Here is a 23883-nt window from a genome sequence, read left to right on the forward strand (position 1 = left end):
TTTTCATTGATTTCATATTTGACTTTAAATATGGTTCTTTATTTCCTCATAGGTTACAACTTCCATAAGGTTTCTACTTTAATAAATTTCATTTTAGGGACAAGCCAAAAAGGATTTTATTAACAATCCTCGTATTTGGTTATGTACTGTGATTTGTGAACTACCCCCATAGTTGAGAAGAAAGTGCTAGAAAAAAGAAAAAAGAAAAAAAAGAATGATGGCATTCCATTTGAAAATAATATATTAGTAAGTAAAAAAAAATTCGAATGATTGCATTTTATTTGAAAATAAGTGTATATATATATATATATTCTGTCTCATTTCATTTCGGGATAAGTAGCTAATACTAATCTAATAAGTAAGGTAGTTGTTGCTTGACCAATTAGCTTAGACACTAGACAACATATGCCTACCCATTTTATCTCACCCTAATGATCCGTTTGGATTGAGGGAGAGGGAATAGAGTAGATTTAGTACAAAAATTAGCTTATAGTAATGTAATGGTTCTCTTAATTATGCTATGCTCATATATGAGACATTTGCTGTTCTCCACCAACAAACCAAGAAGTTGGCTTTCCCAACACAAATATGAGGTCGTCCCCTTTATTCTATGTTGACCCCTGCCGAGAATGACTTTTTGGGAAGCCTATTCCCACTATGCTCATAGTCTGATAGGCTTGCCAACTGTAGTGGGGAGGATATATATATAACTCATTTGTTGTATATATACTCTTGAAGTTTGGACTAAAATCATTAGGGTTTAATTAAAAATAAACATTATCTCACACATATAAAACTTATGTAGAATTTTTAAAGATATTCATTTGTTGTAATTGTATCCTTAAAGTATAGATTAAAATGAAACTATTAAGGTTCGGTTAAAAATAAACATTATCTCACAGATATGACACCTATGTGGATGTGATTAGACACAATCCCCCCAAAAATTTTTGTTTCTACAATTTTCAGCCATTTTGTCTCCATCTCATGCCAACCGCTCACTATTCTCACACAAACAAAATTACCATTAAACATAAACCCCTCATTCCTCTTTCTTTTTGTTAGATGCATCTTAGTTCCTATCCAACAATTTGTTCGTGATAGTTATCCGTGGTAGCTTTAGAAATATTTTTAGGATATTCACTAAAAAATTTAACAAGTGAAGACTTAAAAAAAAAAAAAAAAAATCTCGGAATATGAATGTGAATAGTAAGAATAAAAAATATCACGTACATCATTATTGGGGAGAGAATGCGAATGGTAAGAAAACTCCTCCAACTATTCATCAAAAAAGAAAAAAAAAAAAAAAAAAAAACTCCTCCAACTCAACAACCACGCTCGGCATTAAACACACTTGAAATAAAAAGACAAAATTGCCCTTGAAAATCCCCGCCATTGGCATTAACACTCTTTCAACTCCAAACCTACCTCCACAGCCACTACTAGCATCGCCGCCGGAGCTACGCTGCCGAAAATCACTAGTTCCGACAAGACTGGCCTTTGTCTCGTCGGAAAATACCCAAAATGGTCTCTCCTTCTCGTTGCTTCCAAACCCCAACGCCGGAAGCTTTCTCGTCTCTTCCAACATCTGTCGTCACAAGAAGGTTTTCTTCTCTCTCCTTTTCTGTATTTTTTCACATCTTCGGATTTGGCACCATAATAAGACCTTACAAGGGTCTTATTTTTATAACCAAATCTCACTTGAAAGATAAACGTTTTTGGCTTTGCAGTTCTGTAATGGGGAGTGAGATTTGGGTGTTTTTGGTTTAGGGAAGAGACGGGTCTGATGGGGTTGGGGTTTATTGTTTTAGTTTGTATCCCTATTTTATTATCAATGTCTATAAACTTACATGAGATTGGGCTGCCTAGATTAATATTCATGGTTCCTTTGCAGGTAATGTATGATGCTCAGACTTCATGCTGAAGTAAGATCATATATTGCTATCAGTGGACTTTGTTACTTGCATATTAGCAATAAATAAAGAGTACATTTTGTTAGACACCTTTTGATTATATCAACATTAGTCACGTTTATCATTGAGTCTATATACCCTGTTTCTTTTGGTTTGCACCATGGCACTATGTTGCGCATGTAAATGCTTCTCTTTTTGAAAGCTAGTTTTTTTTCCCAAAAAAAAAAAAAAAAAGGTTTGATATTGCTCCAAACTCCAGAGGGCTTTACCTAGCTGTATAGTGTACTACTACTAGTCCATTCTGTCTTCACAAACCATATGAGCTTAAAATTTTGAAATTGCAGTGAGCTCACATAGTCAATGCTCTTCCAACACAACAACGTTGGGTTATTCCACTTTATTTCCCGCCAATTCCTTTCAAAGCCACACCTTTTCTCAAGCATCTCTAGCAGCCCCAGGCTGAGCAAGACGTCATGCATTCAATACCTGAAGAACTGCGAATCCATGACCCATCTCAAACAAATCCAGACCCAGATCTTCCGGGTTGGTCTCCACCAAAACCATGACACCCTCAACAAACTCATGGTCTTCTGCACTGACCCATCTCTTGGGAACTTGCACTACGCTGAGAAAATCTTCAATTATATCCAAAACCCGAGCTTGTTCATATACAACGTGTTGATGAAAGCATTTGCAAAGAAGGGTAGCTTTAGAAAATCCATTTGGGTCTTTGGCCAATTGAGAAAACATGGTCTTTGGCCCGACAATTTTACGTACCCATATGCCTTCAAAGCGATTGGGTGTTTAGGTGAGTCTTGGAAGGGTGCGAAGGTTCATGGGTTTGTGGTGAAGACTGGGCTTGAGTTTGATACCTACGTTTGTAACTCGCTTATGGACATGTATGCTGAACTGGGCAAGGTTGAGAATTTCAAGAAGCTGTTCGATGAAATGCCTGAGAGAGACAAGGTGTCTTGGAACGTTATGATTTCAGGCTATGTTAGGCGTAGGAGGTTTGAGGATGCTGTGAATGTTTTTTGGCAAATGCGAAGGGAGAGCAATGAGAAGCCTGATGAAGCCACAGTTGTAAGCACTCTGTCAGCTTGTACAACTTTGAAAAATTTGGAGCTTGGTAAGGAAATTCACGGTTATGTTGCAAATGAGCTTGGATTTACTACTGTCATTGGGAATGCTTTGTTAGACATGTATGCTAAGTGTGGCTGTTTAAGTGTAGCCCGGCAAATTTTTGATGAGATGCATACAAAGAATGTGATTTGTTGGACCAGTATGGTGTCTGGGTATGTGAACTGTGGTGAGCTGGATGAAGCTAGAAAGTTGTTTGAGAAGAGTCCCACTCGGGATATAGTTCTTTGGACAGCTATGATTAATGGGTATGTGCAGTTTAACCGTTTTGATGAGGCGGTGGCTCTATTTCGAGAGATGCAAATTAGAAGGGTTAAACCAGATAAATTCACCGTGGTTGCTCTCCTCACAGGTTGTGCTCAGTTGGGAGCTCTAGAGCAAGGAAAATGGATTCATGGATACATAGATGAGAATAGAATTTCGGTGGATACAGTCGTCGGCACTTCTCTTATAGAAATGCATGCAAAATGTGGGTGTGTGGAGAAGTCTTTGGACATTTTCTATGAGTTAAAGGAAAAAGATACAGCCTCTTGGACTTCAATCATTTGTGCGCTTGCCATGAATGGTAAGACAAGCAAAGCACTTGAGTTGTTCTTAGAGATGAAACAAGCTGGGGCCACACCTGATGATATCACCTTTATTGGTGTTTTAAGCGCTTGTGGTCATGGAGGATTGGTTGAGGAAGGCCGCCAGTTCTTTAATTCAATGACAAAGCAGTATGAGATTGAGCCGAAACTAGAACACTATGGGTGTCTGATTGACCTTCTTGGTCGAGCTGGAAAGTTGGACGAGGCAGAGAAATTGATAGAAGAAGTCCCTAAAGAAAATAGTGAGATCTTAGTTCCACTTTATGGTTCTTTGCTTAGTGCTTGCAGAATCCATGGCGATGTTGAGATGGGTGAACAGGTGGCTGAGTGGCTGGTGAAAATTGAGTCAAGTGATTCCAGTATTCATACGCTCCTTGCCAATATTTATGCCTCTGCTGACAGATGGGAAGATGTAACAAAAGTGAGAAGGAAAATGAAAGATTTTGGTGTCAAAAAGGTGCCTGGATGTAGTTCAATTGAGGTTAATGGGATTGTCCATGAGTTTGTTGTTGGAGATCCATCTCATTCAGAAATGAGAGAAATATATTCCATGTTAGATAGACTGTCAAGACCTTTGTTGGATTCAGAAGAGAGTGAGATTGAAAGAGAAATCCTGGTTCCAGTTTGTTGGTGAGGAACAAAGCTGCATTTTCAGAATTTTGCAAGCCACAGTGGAGCTATGAGAAAAAAGTTTATGACAATTTGCAGTTTGCTCAACAATAAACATTATTTATTGTTCAGCCACCAGAGAAGAGTGGGTCCAAGAATTCTCAGGTTAGAGAGGTTTCAAGTGATCATCAAAGACCCATAGCTCTAGAAGAAATGAGTAAACATGCTTGAATTGTCTTGGTGATTGGGTTTCTCAAATGAAAATGGGAAATTCTAAAGGAGTGGTCCGTCAACAAGAGTTGCTCTCTGCAATGACAGTTATGTGCTTCATTTAATCTTACCAAGAAAAGTTGATCCATTGGTCAACCTTATGAAAGTTGAAAAGGTTCTCGATTCCACATATGACATGATTGGTGGTCTTGACTAGCAAATTAAAGAGATAAAGGAGGTTTGTCTCGTCTACCCCTTTACTTTCTGCATTCTAACTCCAAGTCTTAGTGTCTCCTTACTACTTCCTTGATTAGGGAGGCATATTAGGTGGTTGATTGATATAACGGTTTATTCATGATTTGTAATTATCTTTCCAGGTCATTGAGCTTCGAATCAAACATCCCGAGTTATTTGAGTCTTAGAATAGCTCAATCGAAGGTAACATGATGTTGCCACATTAACTTGTAGGTTTATTTCTTTACTTAATAGACATTGGTGCTTATGGTTTTCACCAACTCTCTCTTTCTACATGATAGGGTGTCCTGCTATATGGGCCACCTGGTACAGGCAAAAGGCTGTTGGCTAGGGCAAAAGACTGCTGGCTAGGGCTGTGGCTCATCATACTGATTGTACTCTCGTCAGGGTTTCTGGTTCAGAATTAGTTCAGAAGTATATTGGAGAAGGTTCCAGAATGGTTAGGGAACTTTTTGTCATGGTCAGGTTTGTTTTTATCTTTTTAATAAGCCACATGCTCGATTTCTTCATAGCTGATTAGGCTTTGCTTTGTTTATGGAAAAATAGATTAGGAAAATGATTTTTTTTTCCTGTGTTAATGCTTGGCTGTGTAGTATTGAAGTGTTTTCATACCATGAAATTTAAATGCTGTGTGTGTGTTTGTGGGTGTATATCTGGTTTAGATGTCTCACCTTGTGGAACCTCTGAATATACAAAGGAACCACTTTGCAATATTATCAGATTTGTGATGTGGCACAAGATATATTCATCTGTTTCTGATATGTTTCAGTTGTAGAGTTACCTGTGATCATTCAGTAGTCTGAATACAAAAAAGAAGAAGAGAGATTGTGATGCATTAATGTTTCTGGTTTTACAATTCTATTAAACTAAGCATTTTGTATATCAACCTCTTTGTTTTTCTTTGGCAGGGAACACACTCCATCAATCATATTTATGGATGAAATAGACAGTATTGGATATGCTCAAATGGAATCTGGTAGTGGCAATGGTGACAGTGAAATGCAGTGGACTATGCTGGAGCTTCTTAACCTAACATTGTGCTTCCTAGTGTGAAACTGTTTGGATGTCTCAAAGCTCGTGTAATCAGTAGTTTGTGCTGGTGAAGTGCATCGGCACGTATTGCCATACACTTTTTTTTCTTTTTCTTTTCCTCTATTTTTTCATACGCCATCATGTAATGAGAATCTTAATACTTAGTTCTTAAATATTTGAATCATCTTAACCAAATCTTGTGTTGATACTTGTAATGCTTGAGGGAGTTTATGCAGTAAAATATGTGAACTTGAGTCAATTAGGTTAAACAACCTTGGTTAAAAATTTCAAATTTGGTGATGACCTCTATGGTTCAAGTGTTTCCTTGTGAAGGTGAAGTTTTAGTTTCAAAGTTAAACCCAGGGAGCATGTAACATGTCAATAAAAATTTAAAATTTTCAACTATTTAAACAAATTCATCTCTTATGGAAAGTATTTGGCAAGCAATGTCAAAATAGGCTTTCATTCTTGTACTCAGGGAAGGTTATTACCCTATTAACCACAGGTTGTTTGATCTTACATATAGGGAAAAGAAAAGAAAAGAAAATTTTAAAAAGAAGAAAAAAACAGGTTGTTTGATGTAATGCTCCCAGGTTATAGCTGCAGCAGCTGCTGTTGACTATCTAAGGCTGCTATGCTGCCTTTGTTTTGAACTTATTTTGGGATTTCCCCCTTAAAGATTGCCAGTATTTTATTCAGTTACACCAATCTCAACTCTCTTGGATAGATTTGGACAGAATGGTAAGAGTATAATCTTGTTAATTCCATAACGAGCTATTACACTGGGCTAGGCAAGTCTTCGGAAGTGAGGAATTGCGTGTGTTTTCTGTCCATAATCATATTTTTCACACATTTTTCTTTTTTGTTCTGCAGGCTGTGTGCACAGAAGCTGGGATGTTTGCTCTGAGGGAGAGGAGGGTTCATGTAACATAAGAAGATTTTGAGATGGCAGTGGCAAAGGTAATGAAGAAGGAGACCAAGAAAAACATGTCATTGCGGAAGCTATGGTAGTAGTGTTCCTATATGTTGATGTTTTGTCTCACTCCACCACCCTTTGAACCATTGACCTGTGTGGCTTTGTCCTTCACCCACAGCCAACAGTTCTGTTCTTCTTTGTATGGATATAAAAAACAGGGCGAGGGTGCCCTACACTTTGTTGAAGTTTTTAAAGTACCACTGGCATTTTTGTTTATTTTATTTTGTTAAATATTCTTTTGTGATACATTTTTATGTAATATCGGTCGTGTTTCACTTCTAGTATCGGACAAGAATGTCCCTTGACAATGACTGTTAATCTTTTATCAATCTATTGGTTAGACGACCAGAACGATCATAATTTCCAGCAAAAGTCTGCTTGGAGAACGACCACATGTGGCTTAGTCTTCTGGGCATATGCAGCATGGGGCATAGCACTCAGGGATCAGACAATCATATCATGTAGTGCTAGTTGTGATCAGTTTTGGACTAATATTCTCCTCCAAAAGAAAAAGGTTTTGGAATTCTACCAGGTTTCATAATGCATTGATCCTACGATTTGATTCCTCCAAGCATTGGTTTTAGTAGTTCTCAAGATTTTATGAGATCTATGAGGTATTGGGTTTTAGGGATTCTTTCTTGAAATTATTTGTTGTGTGGAATGGAGTTTACACCGGAGGGATAGTTAAATATTCATAGAGTTTTTTGGATACTATAAAAAAAAAAAAAAAAAAAAAACAATAATGATGAAAGAGCTGTCCCAGTGACAACCTTATTAGAGATTAGGACCTTGGTTTGTGTGCATTCTAGTGTTACCTTATTTCCCTCATAATGTGCCAAGGAGAGAGAGTTGACCCAAATGACGACCTTACATGTTACCTTAACAGGGTTGTAAATTAACTAATTAGAGAAAAAATTTGTTTATATTTGTTTAGCAAACAATTTAGGTTGAAGTTTAAGTTTAGGCTCGGCAATAAAATGTGTCAAATTCAAACATAATAATGTATTTGTAAACAAACTCACGAACATAAGGCTTGATTTAACAATTTATATGTACACTTGTGTATATGTGTACTTACATAGACTTGAAATTGTATTGTATAATTTTGTAAATATATTTTTATGATATCAAATTATTATATATAGTTTTTTTGATAATATCATAAACAATCCATTTGTAGTAAAAATTCATTAATTTGTTAAAGAGTAAAAAATTTTAGACATGGATTTACTTTATATGAGAAAAGATTAAGTTAATTAAGTAACTAGTCAATAAACTTGAGTTTAATTGATAAGAAAATGAACTAAGCTTGAACATATAGTATTGTTTGATAATGAGTTAGAGCTCTATTTATGTTCAAAATAAAATTAAAAGAATAAGTCTGAACTTTTAATATTGGCTTGTTTATTGTCCTTTACTTAGATCTGTGTGGAAGTTTGCTCTAGTGTTAACTTGGTCCCCTCATCAATCTGCCAAGGCAAAGTCCGAGTTGATAAGTCTGGCTGCCATTTTTGACCGATGGGGTTTTCATTGATTTCATATATGACTTTAAATATAATTCATTATTTCCACATAGTTTACAACTTCCATAAGGTTTCTGCTTTAATAAATTTTTTTTAAGGAAAAGCCAAAAAGGGTATTGTTAATAATTCTCGTATTCGGTTATGTATTGTGATTTGTGAATTATCCTATAGATAAATGGAAGAAATTAGTGTATAAGTAAGTTAAAAAATGAATAAGTTGGCATTTCATTATTTCAATTGTATAATTGGAATTATGACTATTTATTTATTTGTATATAATTTGATTTGATTTTTAATATATATACATATTACATATATAAACACACATATATATATCTTAAATGAGTGTCTTTTAACCCTTAAATCAGTCGTTCACAAAAACATGAGGTTGACTATTGTGCAACTTTCATAAAGTTGTTTCTACTTTAGAAACTTTTCTTTTTAGGGAAAAGTCAAAAAAAGAAAAAAAAAAGTGTATGTATATATATAAGTTTAAAAAAATATGAACGAGTTGCATTTCATTTGAAAATAAGTATATTAGTAAGTTAAAAAATAGTGAATAAGTTGGCATTTCATTGTTTTAATTGTATAATTGGAATTATGACTATTTATTTATTTGTATATAATTTGATTTGATTTTTAATTTACATATAAATATATAATAAATGTTGAATATTTCTTAAATGGATTTTACTAAGAATCATTTCATTATTTTAATTGTAAAAATGAATAGCTTAAGGTTGACTATTGTGCAACTTTGGTAAAATTGTTTCTACTTAAAAAAAAAAAAAATTCTTTAGGGAAAAGTCAAAAAAAGAAAAAAAAAAGTGTATATATATAAGTTAAAAAAATATGAATGAGTTGCATTTCATTATAAAATAAGCATATTAGTAAGTTAAAAAAAATGAATAAGTTGGCATTTCATTATTTTAATTGTATAATTGGAATTATGACTATTTATTTATTTGTGTATAATTTAATTTAATTTTTAATATATAATTATATATATAAAATAAAATGTTGAATATTTTTTAAATTAGTGTCTTTTAACCCTTATGTCAGTTGTTTACAAAATATAAGTATGACTATTGTGCAACTTTGGTAAAGTTGTTTCTACTTTAAAAAATTTTATTTTTAGGGAAAAGTCAAAAAAGAAAAAGAGAGAGAGAGTGTGTGTGTGTATATATATATATATATATATATAAGTTTTAAAAAATATGAATGAGTTGCATTTCATTGGAAAATAAGTATATTAGCAAGTTAAAAAAAATGAATAAGTTGGCATTTCATTATTTTAATTGTATAACTGAAATTATGACTATTTATTTATTTGTGAGTGTAGGTTCTCGTTTTTCAGCCTAATACCACACGATGGGTGGGATCTTGGACCAGCGGGCCCAATACAATGAATTTGTAGAGAGTGGGTTAAAAGGTTGGGCATTGGTGAACGGACAGTCGTTAGTTATGGTGTTCATGATGATCGCACAAAGGTGAGCTGAGCTTATCCAAGAAGACTTTCTCTTCGGCACGGCCTGGGTGGCTCCGGTTCTTGGACCTGGTCCCAGTCCCCTTTCTGGACTGCTTCCTCCTCCTTTTATACTAGCTTTTTCCCTCCTTTTATACTAGCTTTTTCCCTCCTTTTATACTAGCTTTTTCTCTCCCCCAACGTCCACGTGTAGGTTCAGTTTTATAGGGCTCGTACTTGTCCCATCAGCTCATACCCAAAGTGGTTGGGCGTGGTTGTAAAAGCTGAAAAACATGGCTCTATCAGGTGTAGAGTACTTAATTGTAGTAAGGACAGCCTTTCTCTTGTTCTTTGTCGTTTTAGTACTTTTCCTGTTCGGCGAAATGACCCGGAATGTCATCACCAGGACCGAGTTGCTCCCTTTGCCCTCGGCTACATTTATGGCCGAGGAGGGTCCTTCCCATGGCCAAGGGGTGGGCCTTCCTTGGATCGGGCCTTGGGCCCAACACAGACATTGACATGAACTTCCCGATTTTATACCCCCATAGTGAGTAATTTGATTTGATTATATATATATATAATAAAATAAATAAAATATTGAAGACTTCTTAAATTAGTGTCTTTTAACACTGAAGTCAATCGTTCACAAAATCATAAGGTTGATTATTGTGTAACTTTGGTAAAGTTGTTTCTACTTTAGAAAATTTTCGGTAAAAAAAAAGGAAAAAGCCCATAATTTTCTGACAGGCTCTATAATATTTTTTTGAGAAAGCACCCTCATAGAAAGAGGGGGGAGGACAGGCTCTATAATTAATGCCGCATGTTTCCAACGTATAACATTTATAAAGCGTGGAGACTGGATAATATGAATATCAGAACATTGGTTTGCTGCAACGGAAAAAGGCCACTGTCGTAATAAGAGTATTTATGGAGGATATGATAACTTGGAGGGAAGGATATATATATATATATATATATATATATAGCTTTAATATTTGTTACAACTTACAACTATTAGTCGAGTTGTTGAGGGGAATAAAATTGTTTTGACTATAAAGCTAAAAAAGGCAGAGTTGCTAACACTGCTAAGTATGATTTATAATTACAGTATTTCTCTTGATATTTATTTTTTTAGGAAAATGAAATTAGAGATTATTTTTATATAATGGATTAAACGAGTTATATATTTGAATGATTAGAGATTTTAATTTTTGTTTGTTTGTTTTTTAATAGACTCTTTGTTGAATGATTTTGTTCACTTGTGGTTTGGCTGAGTCTTATTTTTGTTTGGGTTATTTTTGCTATTATCTAATTTTTATTGTTGATTAAGGGGTTAAAAATATTATATTTGGGGACCTAAAATTATTTTTAAGAGTAATTTTATGTTCACAAAATTTTCACAACAAAACTTATATAATAAGACATTGTTGGTAAGTAAAAAAAAGTGATGTTACTGTAGGGATGGCAATGGGGCAGGACGGGACTGAAGGATGAGATCTTCACTCCCACCCCGCATGGATTTTTCTTGCCCCATTCCTGTCCCGCCCCGCATGATGGGGAAAATTTCTTGCCCCATCCCTACCCCTTAAGGCTCCACAAAGACCCACGAAGCCCCGCCCTACACTGTAAAACTTTATTTCTTATTAATTTTCTCTACAACTGTTACCATTTTTTCAAATAAAATGACATGTTTCAATAATAAAAATATACTTGAAATTATAAATAAATTTATTCTATCAAATTAAACTAATTTTTAGCAAAAACTAAATAATATTATCTAAATGTTTAACAAGACAATATCACAACAAAAATCTCATAGTATGACACAATAAAATAATCCAAACTCCTAATACATAACAAAAAAAAAATTGCCTAGTTCTTCAAAAAGAATCTCCACTTTCTTCCATCATTGTGACACCACTTTCTTCTTCATCATCATAATCATCCAGGATATTTTGGAATTTATCTTCAATTCCATCTATGGTAGATGAAGAACCTAAAAAAAAAGATAAAATAAATTCAATCAAACAATTGAAAAATATAATAAAGAATGCAGCAACATAAATCATTGCATAATTAAACTAGTAAATTTAATTACCATTAATTTCAGCTCATAACCAATTTTGAGCACACATTAATGCCTCCACAGTCTTTTGATGAAGTTTATTGCGATGTGGACTTAACAATCGACCACTTGTGCTAAATGATGACTCTGAGGCAACAATTGACACTGGAATGGCAAGCATATCCCTTGCAATACGTTGCAAAGTAGGATACTTTGGTCCATTAGATTTCCACCATGCCAAAATATCAAAATCCACAGTTCTTGGCATTAAATCATCCTCAAGGTAATGGTCCAACTCCAATTTAATATTCCCACCCCTTTTTTTCTGACTAAGATATCTTTCAAAGTCCATAAGGGAGTCATCAACTTGCAGATCCTCTCCCACACAAGGGCCACGAGTACTTCCCTACCCATTCTCCTAGAACTGTAGTCACGAATCATTTCATAACAAATATCTCTAACCCTTTGAATTTCATTATCAGCTTCATCACCATAAATTATTTGAAAATAATATTCTAACAATTCAATCTTATATCTTGGGTCTAAAATGGTTGCCACAGCCATAACACCATAAATCACATTCCAATAACAATCAAATTTTTCCAACATTTTAAATGCCATACTCCTAATCACATCATTTGCGCTTGTAAACCAAGAATTCAAAGCTATTTTTATTTCACACACTTTAGGAAAGAAAAGATTAGCTGTAGGGTATGAGGTACCTGAAAATAGCTCTATAACCTTGTGAAACACTGCCAATCTCTCATATATATTACTTGCCATCTCCCATTCTTCCTCTATTGGAATGCACTTATAAGATGACTCACATATGTTCAATCGATAAAAGACATTTTGATACTTTATAGCAATAGAAAGCATGAGATAGGTAGAGTTCCAACGAGTCTTACAATCAAGGGCTAGTTCTTTGGTACATTCAACATGTGCTTGTCGAGCTGTCTCTTCAAACTTTTGCCTTCTCTTTGTTGATGCAGACCAAAATCCCACACTTTCTTGAACCTTTTCAATGCATGATCCAATTACATCCAAACCATCCTGAACAGTCAAATTAAGAACATGTGCTGCACAACGCATATGCAACATTGATCCACGCATAATAAGTGCACCACGTTGAAGCTTATTTAAGATAATTTTTATAACTGCATCATTGGTACTGCAATTGTCCATAGTCACAGTAGATAACTTCCTATTAATATTCCACTCCAACAAAGTATCTAGAAGGACACTAGAAAGCACTTCTTTCATATGTGGAGATGGCACATAAATAAGCCTTAAATGAGAAATTTAAATAATTAGAACCAACAATGATATAAGTTCATAAAACATTTGAAAAGAATTTAAGTGAAACATAAAAATGAATATATACTTTAAAAAAAGTACCTCATAACTCGGCTTTGTAATCTCCACAAACCATCAATGAAGTGTGCTGTTACAACCATAAACCCTCGCTTTTTGTTTTGTGAAGTCCACATATCAGTGGTAATAGAAATTCTACCCTGATTCTTATCAATTTCATGCTTTGATTTCTCCCTTTCTTTCTCATAGATGCTCAAAATGTCCTTCTTGATTGTGTTCCTAGAAACCATCCTGAACAATGGTTGAAGAGAAGTTGAATATTTTCTAAAACCAATGTGGTCAACTATAGAGAGGGGATACTCATGCAAGATGATCATACGAGTAAGTTTATTTCTTGATACATTTTGATCAAAATTATAAGCATTCACACCCGCCATTGAATCCACTTTATTTTGATCCCTCGCCAAAATTTTTTGATTCATATCCCTAATGTCTTGAAACTTTCTCCTTGGACATATTTTCACGTGGTCATGCAAATGTTTAGTGTCATAATTGGATCCCCTTACTAGCAATTTCTTACAATAATTGCATTCAGCCTTGTCTTTCTCATCAACTCTCTTTCTTTTAAAATGATTCCAAACAATTGATTTGTACTTCCCCTCTTCTTGAATTATTTCATTGCTAGGCTGGACTGCTTGGACATCGTTTGGCATATTCAACAAAGGTGATGATGGGGTTGCATTATCTTCATCTACTATCAAAGGAAATTGATTGCTGCCAGATGGATTGGAGCTACCAATGTTTTCATATGAAGTCATTTTTTTTCCTGATGTTAATTTGGCAACTTAGTAATGGACAAACTATATTTCTCCAACAAATATAATATAAAATAATGGGAACGAAAAAAAAAATTAAAACAAATCTCCTTGGCAACGTTGTTAAACAATTAAAATATATTTAGCAACGTCGTTAAACAATTAAATTAAAAATCATAGCACCCGCAGCACATACACAAATGGGTATTCATATTTCATTGGCCTAAAAAATACTAAAACAAATCTCCTCTATACTAAGTAGTCAGTAGTATGCATTAGTTAATTCCTCCCATTTTGTGACTATTTCATAGAGAATGGGACAAAGTCTCAAACCTGTACCCCTTTAAAAAAAAAAAAAAAAAACTTGTACCTTATATTTTTTAATAAAAATACATAAAACAAAATTAAATTGTAAATGTGATATTATGCCTTTGTCCCCATTCCCTGTGTGCGTGTGTTGTTTGTTTGTGTTCCTTCTCAAAAGAAAAAACATGGGTAGTCCCACATCGCTTAAGATTGAGTTCAAAAACAGGTATAAAGTCTTCATACACACTACAAAAGTTACCGGCTTTTGTAATGGGTAAGTTGTGTGATATTATGCCTTTGTTCCCATTCCCTGTAAAACAAAAACCCAGCTTGTAAAATAGATATGGATTTTAACAAGTATAAAGAAGCAATGTTGTTAAGTAGCCAAATGCCCACACAAAATTACAAAAACAATGACACAGACACATATTTAGAGCCACAGACCCGTACCTCATTAAAAAAAATTATATTATGTTCATGAGGAAAAGTAAGTTGAGAAAGACCGTATGAATCATGAATGAAATCAGCAATTCAATATTATATAAATTTATTTCTAATAAAGACAAAAAAAAGTTAAAATTGGTACCTTATTTCCAACTTTGCTAGAGAGAAAAAAGAGGTAGAGCCACGTTAGGTAGAATAAAATAAGCTGATGATATTTTTGTTTAAATAGTAGGGTTTTAGGGTACGATAAAATTACAATTTAACCCTTATTAATGCTGGGCGGGGTGGGGCGGGGTGGGGTGGGTCTAAAAAGTGTAAACCCATCCTTGCCTCGCCCCGTGGTGCGGGTCTAAAATCTCACCCCATCCCCACCCCACCACCTTTGCGGGGCAGGGAAAACCCGCATGGGGCGAAGCGGGGAGGGGCGGGAAAAAATTGCCATCCCTAGATGTTAGTATTAGGCCCATATTAGAATCAATAACGACTTATTATCTAGGTTTTGTTGTTAAATTATTGTCAAGATGTTATAAATGTAGCATTACTCTTATATTTGTTAAATTATTCTAAATTTATGTATTCTATTATTTCAATTTCATAAAATAAATAAATAAATAAATAACTCATTATATTTAGGTAATTGAAATAATAGAAGGCATAAATTTAGCATTTAATAAATTAGATAGACATGTGGCATGTTTTTATTTGTGGAGTATATAGTAGAACAGGAAGTGTGGGACAGAAGATTTGGACTCCACAAGGGGAGAGTGGAGAAAGTTTTAAAGAAACTGTGGAGTCTAAATCTTTTGTCCCACACTTCTTGCTCCACTATATACTCCACAAATAAAAACATGCCACATGTCTATCTAATTTATTAAATGCTAAATTTATGTCTTCTATTATTTCAATTACCTAAATATGATGGGTTATTTATTTATTTATTTTAGGAAATTGAAATAATAGAATACATAAATTTAGAATTTAATAAATTAAAAGGACATGTGGCATGTTTTTATTTATGGAGTATATAGCGGAGGAAGAAGAGTGGGATAGAAGATTTTGACTCTCCCTTGTGTATGTATTAAAATACTTAGTATTCTAAAAAAAAAAAAAAAAAACTCTTATATTTATTGAACCCAAATTTTTTTTGATTCTCAAATCAGGTTGTTCAATACCATTTTATTTTTGCAAGTGGGAGACCATACTCGGTGAGGTGCATTAACGCATGAACTTTACCAAAAAACCATATTTCTAATTTTCTACACCGAAACAATTATATTTTTGTGAAGCATCACCAACACACCATCCATCAAATGAGTATTATTGCATGTATGAGGATAAACCATATTATATTGCGATCCCATCAAAGTCGTAAACTAACACAATGGAATACACCATCATCTTCTCAACCAAAAAAAAAAAAAAAAAAAAAAAAAAAAACACAAAACAGAAAAAAAATATTATTACATCTATGAGGATGAACCATATTATATTGTGATCCCATTACAGTCGTATACTAACACAATGGAACTCAGACTATGACGCTTAGCCTTCCCAGGTAATGAATTCTCAGTTTCGGTAAGATAGTTGCAACTCATTCGTAACCCCACACAGTTTTTGGCCTTATGCTTCTATTGTTAGGCAAACAGAACCTTGAGGACAAGTTTGTTCGTCCAGATGGGAAAATTGAAATAAGGATTAGGTCAATAGTCAAATATCATTTGGTAGGCAACCACCATCCGATTTTTTGGATTTTGAAAGTTTTTAAATCATACAACCACATAGTCAACTATATAGGTTGGGTTGCTCTGCGGTTATTATATTAATGTTGTTTTGACTATATAGGTTGGGTTGCTCTGCGGTTATTAACTCTTATATTAATGTTGTTCTGACTAGGAACCACATTGACATGGATCATATCCTCTCCATTTGATAAGCTTATTGAAAATTTGAAATGCATTTTTTTTTTTTTTTTATTCTGAACAATACCTAGGGCCGAAATCCCTACTAGCAAAAAGCTATTATTTTGAATTTATTGAGACTAACAGGCATAATAATGCCAACCTGAAAAAGGTTGTACATATAAGACTAACCGGGATAATAGCTGAATGCTATGTATTGGGTATGAGGCGATCATCCGAGGATGGGTAACCCAAAATGAACTATTCGAGAGGGTCGCCGAGGAGTAGGGTGCTTTGCCACGTTCCTAACAACATTCATAGCTTTACCCATTTTTGGCATCCGGTCCAAGGACCGAGGTATGATTGTACCGGGCCTACATACTCGCTTACATTAGTCTCCCTAGAGATGGGGATCCGAGGACGGTACGGGATTTCCATTCTGTCTAAAACTTAATCCATTTTCTAATGACTAATCTCCCCATAAGTTTAGGTCCGAGGACCATGCAATACCTTGATTCTGTCTAAAACTCATAATCTTCTTTAAGTTGTTGGTTTCCCCATAGGTTTGAGTCTGAGTACCATGCAATACCTTGGTTCTGTCCAAAACTTAGAATTTTCTTTAAGTAGTTGGTTTTAGAATTTTCTTTAAGTAGTTGGTTTCCCCATAGGTTTGAGTCCGAGGACCATGCAATACCTTGGTTCTGTCTAAAACTTAGAATTTTCTTTAAGTAGTTGGTTTCCCCATAGGTTTGAGTCCGAGGACCATGCAATACCTTGATTCTGTCCAAAACTTAGAATTTTCTTTAAGTAGTTGGTTTCCCCATAGGTTCGAGTCCGAGGACCATGCAATATCTTGATTCTGTCCAAAACTTAGAATTTTCTTTAAGTAGTTGGTTTCTCTATAGGTTCGAGTCCGAGGACCATGCTTGGTTTCCCCATAGGTTCGAGTTCTAGGACCATGCAATACCTTAGTTCTGTCCAAAATTTAGATTTTTCTTTAAGTAGTTGGTTTCCCCATTGGTTCGAGTCCGAGGACCCTGCAATACCTTGGTTCAGTCCAAAACTTAGATTTTTATTTAATTAGTTGGTTTCCCCATAGGTTTGAGTCTGAGGACCATACAATACCTTGATTCTATTCAAAACTTAGAATTTTCTTTAAGTAGTTGGGGGGATTAGCCCCTCAGCCAAGGTGTGGGATGTTGATCTGACGTTGGAAGCCCCTAGAACCATCCGCGCTACTAACGCTTCGAAGCGTAGCCCCTAGTAGAACTTTATGTTAGGGCACTACAACGGGCTGCTGGAAGTGATGGAGGGACTTTCTCGATCCATCGCCTGTACCAATGCACAAGCATTTCCCATAGATGGCGCCAATTGTAAGGACTCAATTTGTAACGACCCCAAAATGATGTTGGGTTCGCACGTTAAGGGCCCAAACAATATAATTTGTAGAGCGCGAGTTTAGAAGATTAGGCCTTAATCACCGGACAGTGGTTAGTCACAGTACTCATACAGAGGTGAACCATATTTGCTCAAGAAGTCTTTCTCCTCGGCATAGCCTGGGAGGTTCTGGTTCTTGGCCTTTTTTCCCAGCCCCTTTTTCTGGATTGCTTACTTCTCTTTTTATATTAGCCTTTACCCCTCCTCCAACATCCACGTGTAGGTTCAACTTTTCAGGGCTGATACTTGTCCCATCAGCCCATACCCAAAGTGGTTGGGGGTGGTTAAAAAAACTGAAAAGCATTGCTTTGTCTAACGCTGAGTATTTAATTGCAGTAATGACATCCTTTCCTTTGTTCTTTATCGCCAAATTGTCCAGGGGTCCTTTCTTCATCAACGTGGATGTGTTCGGTTTTTCCCTAAATTGTTCCTATACCGTTCTTGCCCTTTCTTTTAGGAGTGCTTTGGGATGCCGAAGACAGAATCATCCTCGGCTATGTCTTGAGGCTATTTGGACTTTCATTGTATGTCCTCGGCAATTCCTCTTCTCGGCTCGGGCCTTGGGCCCTAAAACAAAGTGGACCGGAGTCATAAGCTCTTTGACCCCACATATATATATAATAATAATAATAATAATAATAATAATAAAATAAATAAAATATTGAAGACTTCTTAAATTATTGTCTTTTAACCCTTAAATCAATCGCTCACAAAATCATAAGGTTGACTATTGTGTAACTTTGGTAAAGTTGTTTCTACTTTAGAAAATTTTCGGTCAAAAAAAAGGAAAAAGCCCATCATGTTTCTGACAGCCTCTATAATTAATGCCGCATGTTTCCAACGTTTAACATTTATAAAGCGTGGAGATTAATATGAATATCAGAACATTGGTTTGCTGCAACGGAAAAAGGCCACTATCGTAATAAGAGTATTTATAGAGGATATGATAACTTGGAGGAGGGAAGGATATATATATATATATATAGCTTTGATATTTGTTACAACTTACAACTATTAGTCGAGTTGTTGAGGGGAATAAAATTGTTGTGACTATAAAACTAAAAACAGGCAGAGTTGCTAACACTGCTAAGTATGATTTATGATTACAATATTTCTCTTGATATTTATTTTTTTAGGAAAATGAAATTAGAGATTATTTTTATATAATGGGTTAAACGAGTTATATATTTGAATGATTAGAGATTTTAATTTTTTTTTTTCTGTTTTTTAATAGACTCTTTGTTGAATGATTTTGTTCACTTGTGGTTTGGCTGAGTCTTATTTTTTTTTTTGGGTTATTTTTGCTATTATCTAATTTTTATTGTTGATTAAGGGGTTAAAAATATTATATTTGGGGACTTAAAATTATTTTTAAGAGTAATGTTATGTTCACAAAATTTTCACAACAAAACTTATATAATAAGACATTGTTGGTAATTAAAAAAAAGTGATATCAGTATTGAGCCCATATTAGAATCAATAACGACTTATTATCTAGGTTTTGTTGTTAAATTATTGTCAAGATGTTATAAATGTAGCATTATTCTTATATTTGTTAAATTATTCTAAATTTATGTATTCTATTATTTCAATTTCCTAAAATAAATAAATAAATAACCCATCATATTTAGGTAATTGAAATAATAAAAGGCATAAATTTAGCATTTAATAAATTAGATAGACATGTGGCATGTTTTTATTTGTGGATTATATAGTGGAGTAGGAAGTATGAGACAGTTATTTCAATTACCTAAATATGATGGGTTATTTATTTATTTATTTTAGGAAATTGAAATAATAGAATACATAAATTTAGAATTTAATAAATTAGAAGGACACGTGGCATGTTTTTATTTATGAAGTATATAGTGGAGGAAGAAGAGTGGGATAGAAGATTTTGACTCCCCCTTGTGTGTATTAAAATACTTAGTATTCTAAAAAAAAAAAAAAAAACTCTTATATTTATTGAACCCAAATTTTTTTTGATTCTCAAATCAGGTTGTTCAATACAATTTTATTTTTGCAAGTGGGAGACCATACTCGGTGAGGTGCATTAACGCATGAACTTTACCAAAAAACCATATTTCTAATTTTCTACACCGAAACAATTATATTTTTGTGAAGCATCACCAACACACCATCCATCAAATGAGTATTATTGCATGTATGAGGATAAACCATATTATATTGCGATCCCATCAAAGTCGTAAACTAACACAATGGAATACACCATCATCTTCTCAACCAAAAAAAAAAAAAAAAAAAAAAAAAAAAAACACCATCCATCAAATAAATATTATTACATCTATGAGGATGAACCATATTATATTGTGATCCCATTACAGTCGTATACTAACACAATGGAACTCAGACTATGACGCTTAGCCTTCCCAGGTAATGAATTCTCAGTTTCGGTAAGATAGTTGCAACTCATTCGTAACCCCACACAGTTTTTGGCCTTTTGCTTCTATTGTTAGGCAAACAGAACCTTGAGGACAAGTTTGTTCGTCCAGATGGGAAAATTGGAATAAGGATTAGGTCAATAGTCAAATATCATTTGGTAGGCAACCACCATCCGATTTTTTGGATTTTGAAAGTTTTTAAATCATACAACCACATAGTCAACTATATAGGTTGGGTTGCTCTGCGGTTATCAATTCCTATATTAATGTTGTTCCGAGAATATAGGTCGGGTTGCTCTGCGGTTATTAACTCTTATATTAATGTTGTTCTGACTAGGAACCACATTGACATCGACCATATCCTCTCCATTTGATAAGCTTATTGAAAATTTGAAATGTATTTTTTGGGTTTAGTTAATTGATTTGCCTAAGGATACAAGTTGAGATGCATCTAATGTTTAAGATCAATGTACACCTTTGTCATTGCTCAAAAAAAAGTACACATTGTCACGTTTGAGATTTTTTTCATTTTGGTTATTTTCGTTTTAAAATTTTTATTTTGACCCTTTATGTTGATTTACTTCATGTTGGCTTGTTTCAAAATTTTCATTTTGGTGCTTAATGTTTGATTCAATTTTCTGTTAAGTACTTTTATGAAAATTGTGGTGTGTTTTAGTGTTAGAACATTTTTCACTCTTCTTTGTGTGTTAGTATGTGTTTGTTTCTTAAAAAAAGTGTCAGTGTATTTATTTCTCCAAAAAAAAAAAAAAAAAAAAGTCTCCAGACAATTTTTGGGTGCCTATTGGCACAAAAAGTTTATTTTTGTAAATAATTAGTACTCCATTCGTTTCACTTTTTTTGTCCTGTTTGAAAAGTCAAACTTTTTAAGGGAACATCATTTATTGTTTTATCTATCTTTTAAAAATGTATAAGTTTCCAAAACTACCCTTAAAAATTTTTATCAAAAAATTGAATTAGTAAATTAATGACTTTTATTTTTAGAAACAGGACAATATTTTGGGACATCTCAAAATGGAATAGAGGACAAAAAAAGTGGGACGGAGGGAGTAGTATTTTAATGCTGAATTAATTAAAATTTTATGTAAAATTAAAAAAAAAAACATTTTACAAATATTACTGAAACTATCTATCTATATGTTATCTATTATAAAAGTTCGAATCCTTACCATCGGTAGATACATGAAATGGTGAAATGTGTCTCTTTGGCAATACATAAAATAATGACACATATAATCTTTTGTAATAAATATCTACTATACATTTCACAATTTATAATAAGAGATTAAATTCTATAAGGATGTGGTGTAAAACCCAAGTTTTACTCCTCTAATCCAAATATTATAATCATCATATTACATATTAAAGAATAGACACAATCACACAATCAATTCTAATACCCATTTGAAAATCTAACTTAACTGTGAGTTCATTAAGATGTTATTATGTGTGGTAAGATCTATTGAGTTTTGAGTCTGAATTCGGTAAGGATGGGTGTAAAACCCATGTTAAGTAAAAAAAAAAAAAAAAAACTAATGTGACAATTTCTTATTGAATGATGTAAAATATGAATTTTACATCCTATCCTTATTGAATTCAGACTTTTATAATAAAGAGATTAAAATTCAATAAAGATGTGATGTAAAACCCATGTTTTCAATCCCAACATGTCATATTATCTTATCTCATATTTGAGAATATACATAACTGCACTCAATCAATTTTAATACCCATATATAAATCCAACCAAATTAAGAGTTTATTGAGATACTATTAGGTGTGGTAGGATGTATTGAATTTTAAGTAAAATGCTGATATGACAATCTTTTATTAGATGTAAAACATGGGTTTTACATCTCATCCTTACTAAATTCGGACTTTATAATAAATATCCACTATAAGCTTTTTTTAAATACTCCATCAATTTTTTTTCCCATAGATTTTTTTCCATGTGCCAACAATAAATAAAAATAAGAAAAAAAGTTCCTTAAATGCACACTATAAATTCCACCATTATAATAAATATCCACTATAAAATCTTTTAAATACTCCATCAATTTGTTTCATTTTTTTCCCTCAAAATTTTTTTTTTCCTTGCGCCAACATTTAAATAAAAATCTAAACAAAAAACAAATTTCCTTAAATAGGCACTATAAATTCCACCATTATAATAAGTATCCGCTATAAACTCCTTTAAATACTCCATCAATTTATTTCCTTTTTTTCCCATGTGCCAACAATAAATAAAAATCTAAACAAAAATAAAAGTTCCCTAAATGTACACCATAAATTCCACAATTATAATAAATATCCACTATAAGTTCTTTAAGTTACTCCATCATTTTTTTTTTCTTTTTCTTTTTTGATAACCTAAAAGGAATGTTTTAAAATGTGTTTTTAATATCTGAGATAGAATTATACTATAGCCTAATTTGAGTATATATATGTGTGAAACTCCTTTTTGAAAACTTGAATCCCAGTCTTGCCTCTATTCCAAAAGAACTTATACTTGTGAAAGGACTATCATGCCAAAAGTATGCGGTGACCATGTTTTAAAATGTGTTGAATATGCATAAGTACCATAATAAATTACAAATGCGATTATAGTACTCGATTTAAAGGATTTATTTATTTATTTTTAAGAAAAAAAATTTCCAAATATATTTCATTGACATCTAATTATATATCTAATTGTATGGGTACACAAAATGGTAACACATGTCCCTTTGGTAATGCATAAAACATTGACACATATCATCTTTTGTAATAAATATCCACAATAAATTTTACCATTATAATAAATATCCACGGATAAACTCCTTTCAATACTCCATGAAAGAAAAATGAGTAACATTAATTACATTCAAATAATAGTTAAGCTCCTTTGTTTTTTATTAATTATTATCAAATAAATCACAATAAATATTCAAATAATAGTTACATTCTTTCTCACCTATATATTAGCAAACCATAACATGGAGTCCACACTTTCCCTCTCCCTTGTGTGTGTGTGTTTGTTTCTCAAAAAAATAAAAAAAAAGGAGTCCACAAGTATAAGAGTAATATTCAACAACACAAAAATTTACAGGTTTGTCCTCTTTTAATTTTTCTTCTTCTTTATTATTATTATTCTTGTTCGTTGTTTTTGTAAAAGTCATGTTTATAGGTAGGGGTGTTCACCAAACCACACACACTGCAAAAACTGCACCAAAACCGCCCGCAAAATAGCATAACTACACCGCATCGCACCACAAGTAATAGTGCACCGCACCGCACCACACCGCATGGTGCAGTGCGGTTTGCGGTTTTATAATAAGAAAACTGCACCGCACCGCACCGCAACCTCTATATATATTAATATATTAAATTATTTTTAATATTAAATATATTATTAATAGTTTAATAACCCTAGTTTAAAAAAAAAAAAAAATGGTTTGATAACCCTAGCAAGTATTAATTAGTTAAGCCAACCCA

The 23883-nt window shown here is 33.4% G+C and overlaps 2 protein-coding genes and 1 pseudogene across 3 annotated transcripts; 2 read left to right on the plus strand and 1 right to left on the minus strand.

Moving 5' to 3' along the window:
- Positions 1–1303: 1303 nt before the first annotated feature.
- LOC126715314 (pentatricopeptide repeat-containing protein At1g31430-like) lies at positions 1304–4481 on the plus strand. Of its 2 annotated transcripts, XM_050415867.1 has the most exons (3): positions 1304–1604; positions 1895–1925; positions 2258–4481. In XM_050415867.1, the coding sequence occupies exon 3, from the start codon at positions 2274–2276 to the stop codon at positions 4272–4274; it is 2001 nt and encodes a 666-aa protein (XP_050271824.1). In that variant the 5' UTR covers positions 1304–1604; positions 1895–1925; positions 2258–2273; the 3' UTR covers positions 4275–4481. The 2 variants fall into 2 exon arrangements, with proteins under 2 accessions (XP_050271824.1, XP_050271823.1); XM_050415866.1 differs by lacking the exon at positions 1895–1925 and having other exon boundaries at positions 1306–1604.
- Positions 4335–7073, plus strand: LOC126704187 (26S proteasome regulatory subunit 8 homolog B-like; annotated as a pseudogene).
- A 4517-nt stretch (positions 7074–11590) lies between these two features.
- Positions 11591–13907, minus strand: LOC126704196 (zinc finger BED domain-containing protein RICESLEEPER 3-like). The gene is made up of 3 exons (XM_050403220.1): positions 13174–13907; positions 12498–13063; positions 11591–11706 (listed from the first exon to the last, which is right to left on the minus strand). Exons 1-3 carry the CDS (start codon positions 13905–13907, stop codon positions 11591–11593), a joined length of 1416 nt encoding a protein of 471 aa, XP_050259177.1.
- Between the last annotated feature and the right edge of the window lie 9976 nt (positions 13908–23883).

Source organism: Quercus robur, chromosome 2 (assembly GCF_932294415.1).
Source record: "Quercus robur chromosome 2, dhQueRobu3.1, whole genome shotgun sequence".
In the NCBI taxonomy this organism is placed as follows: domain Eukaryota; kingdom Viridiplantae; phylum Streptophyta; class Magnoliopsida; order Fagales; family Fagaceae; genus Quercus; species Quercus robur.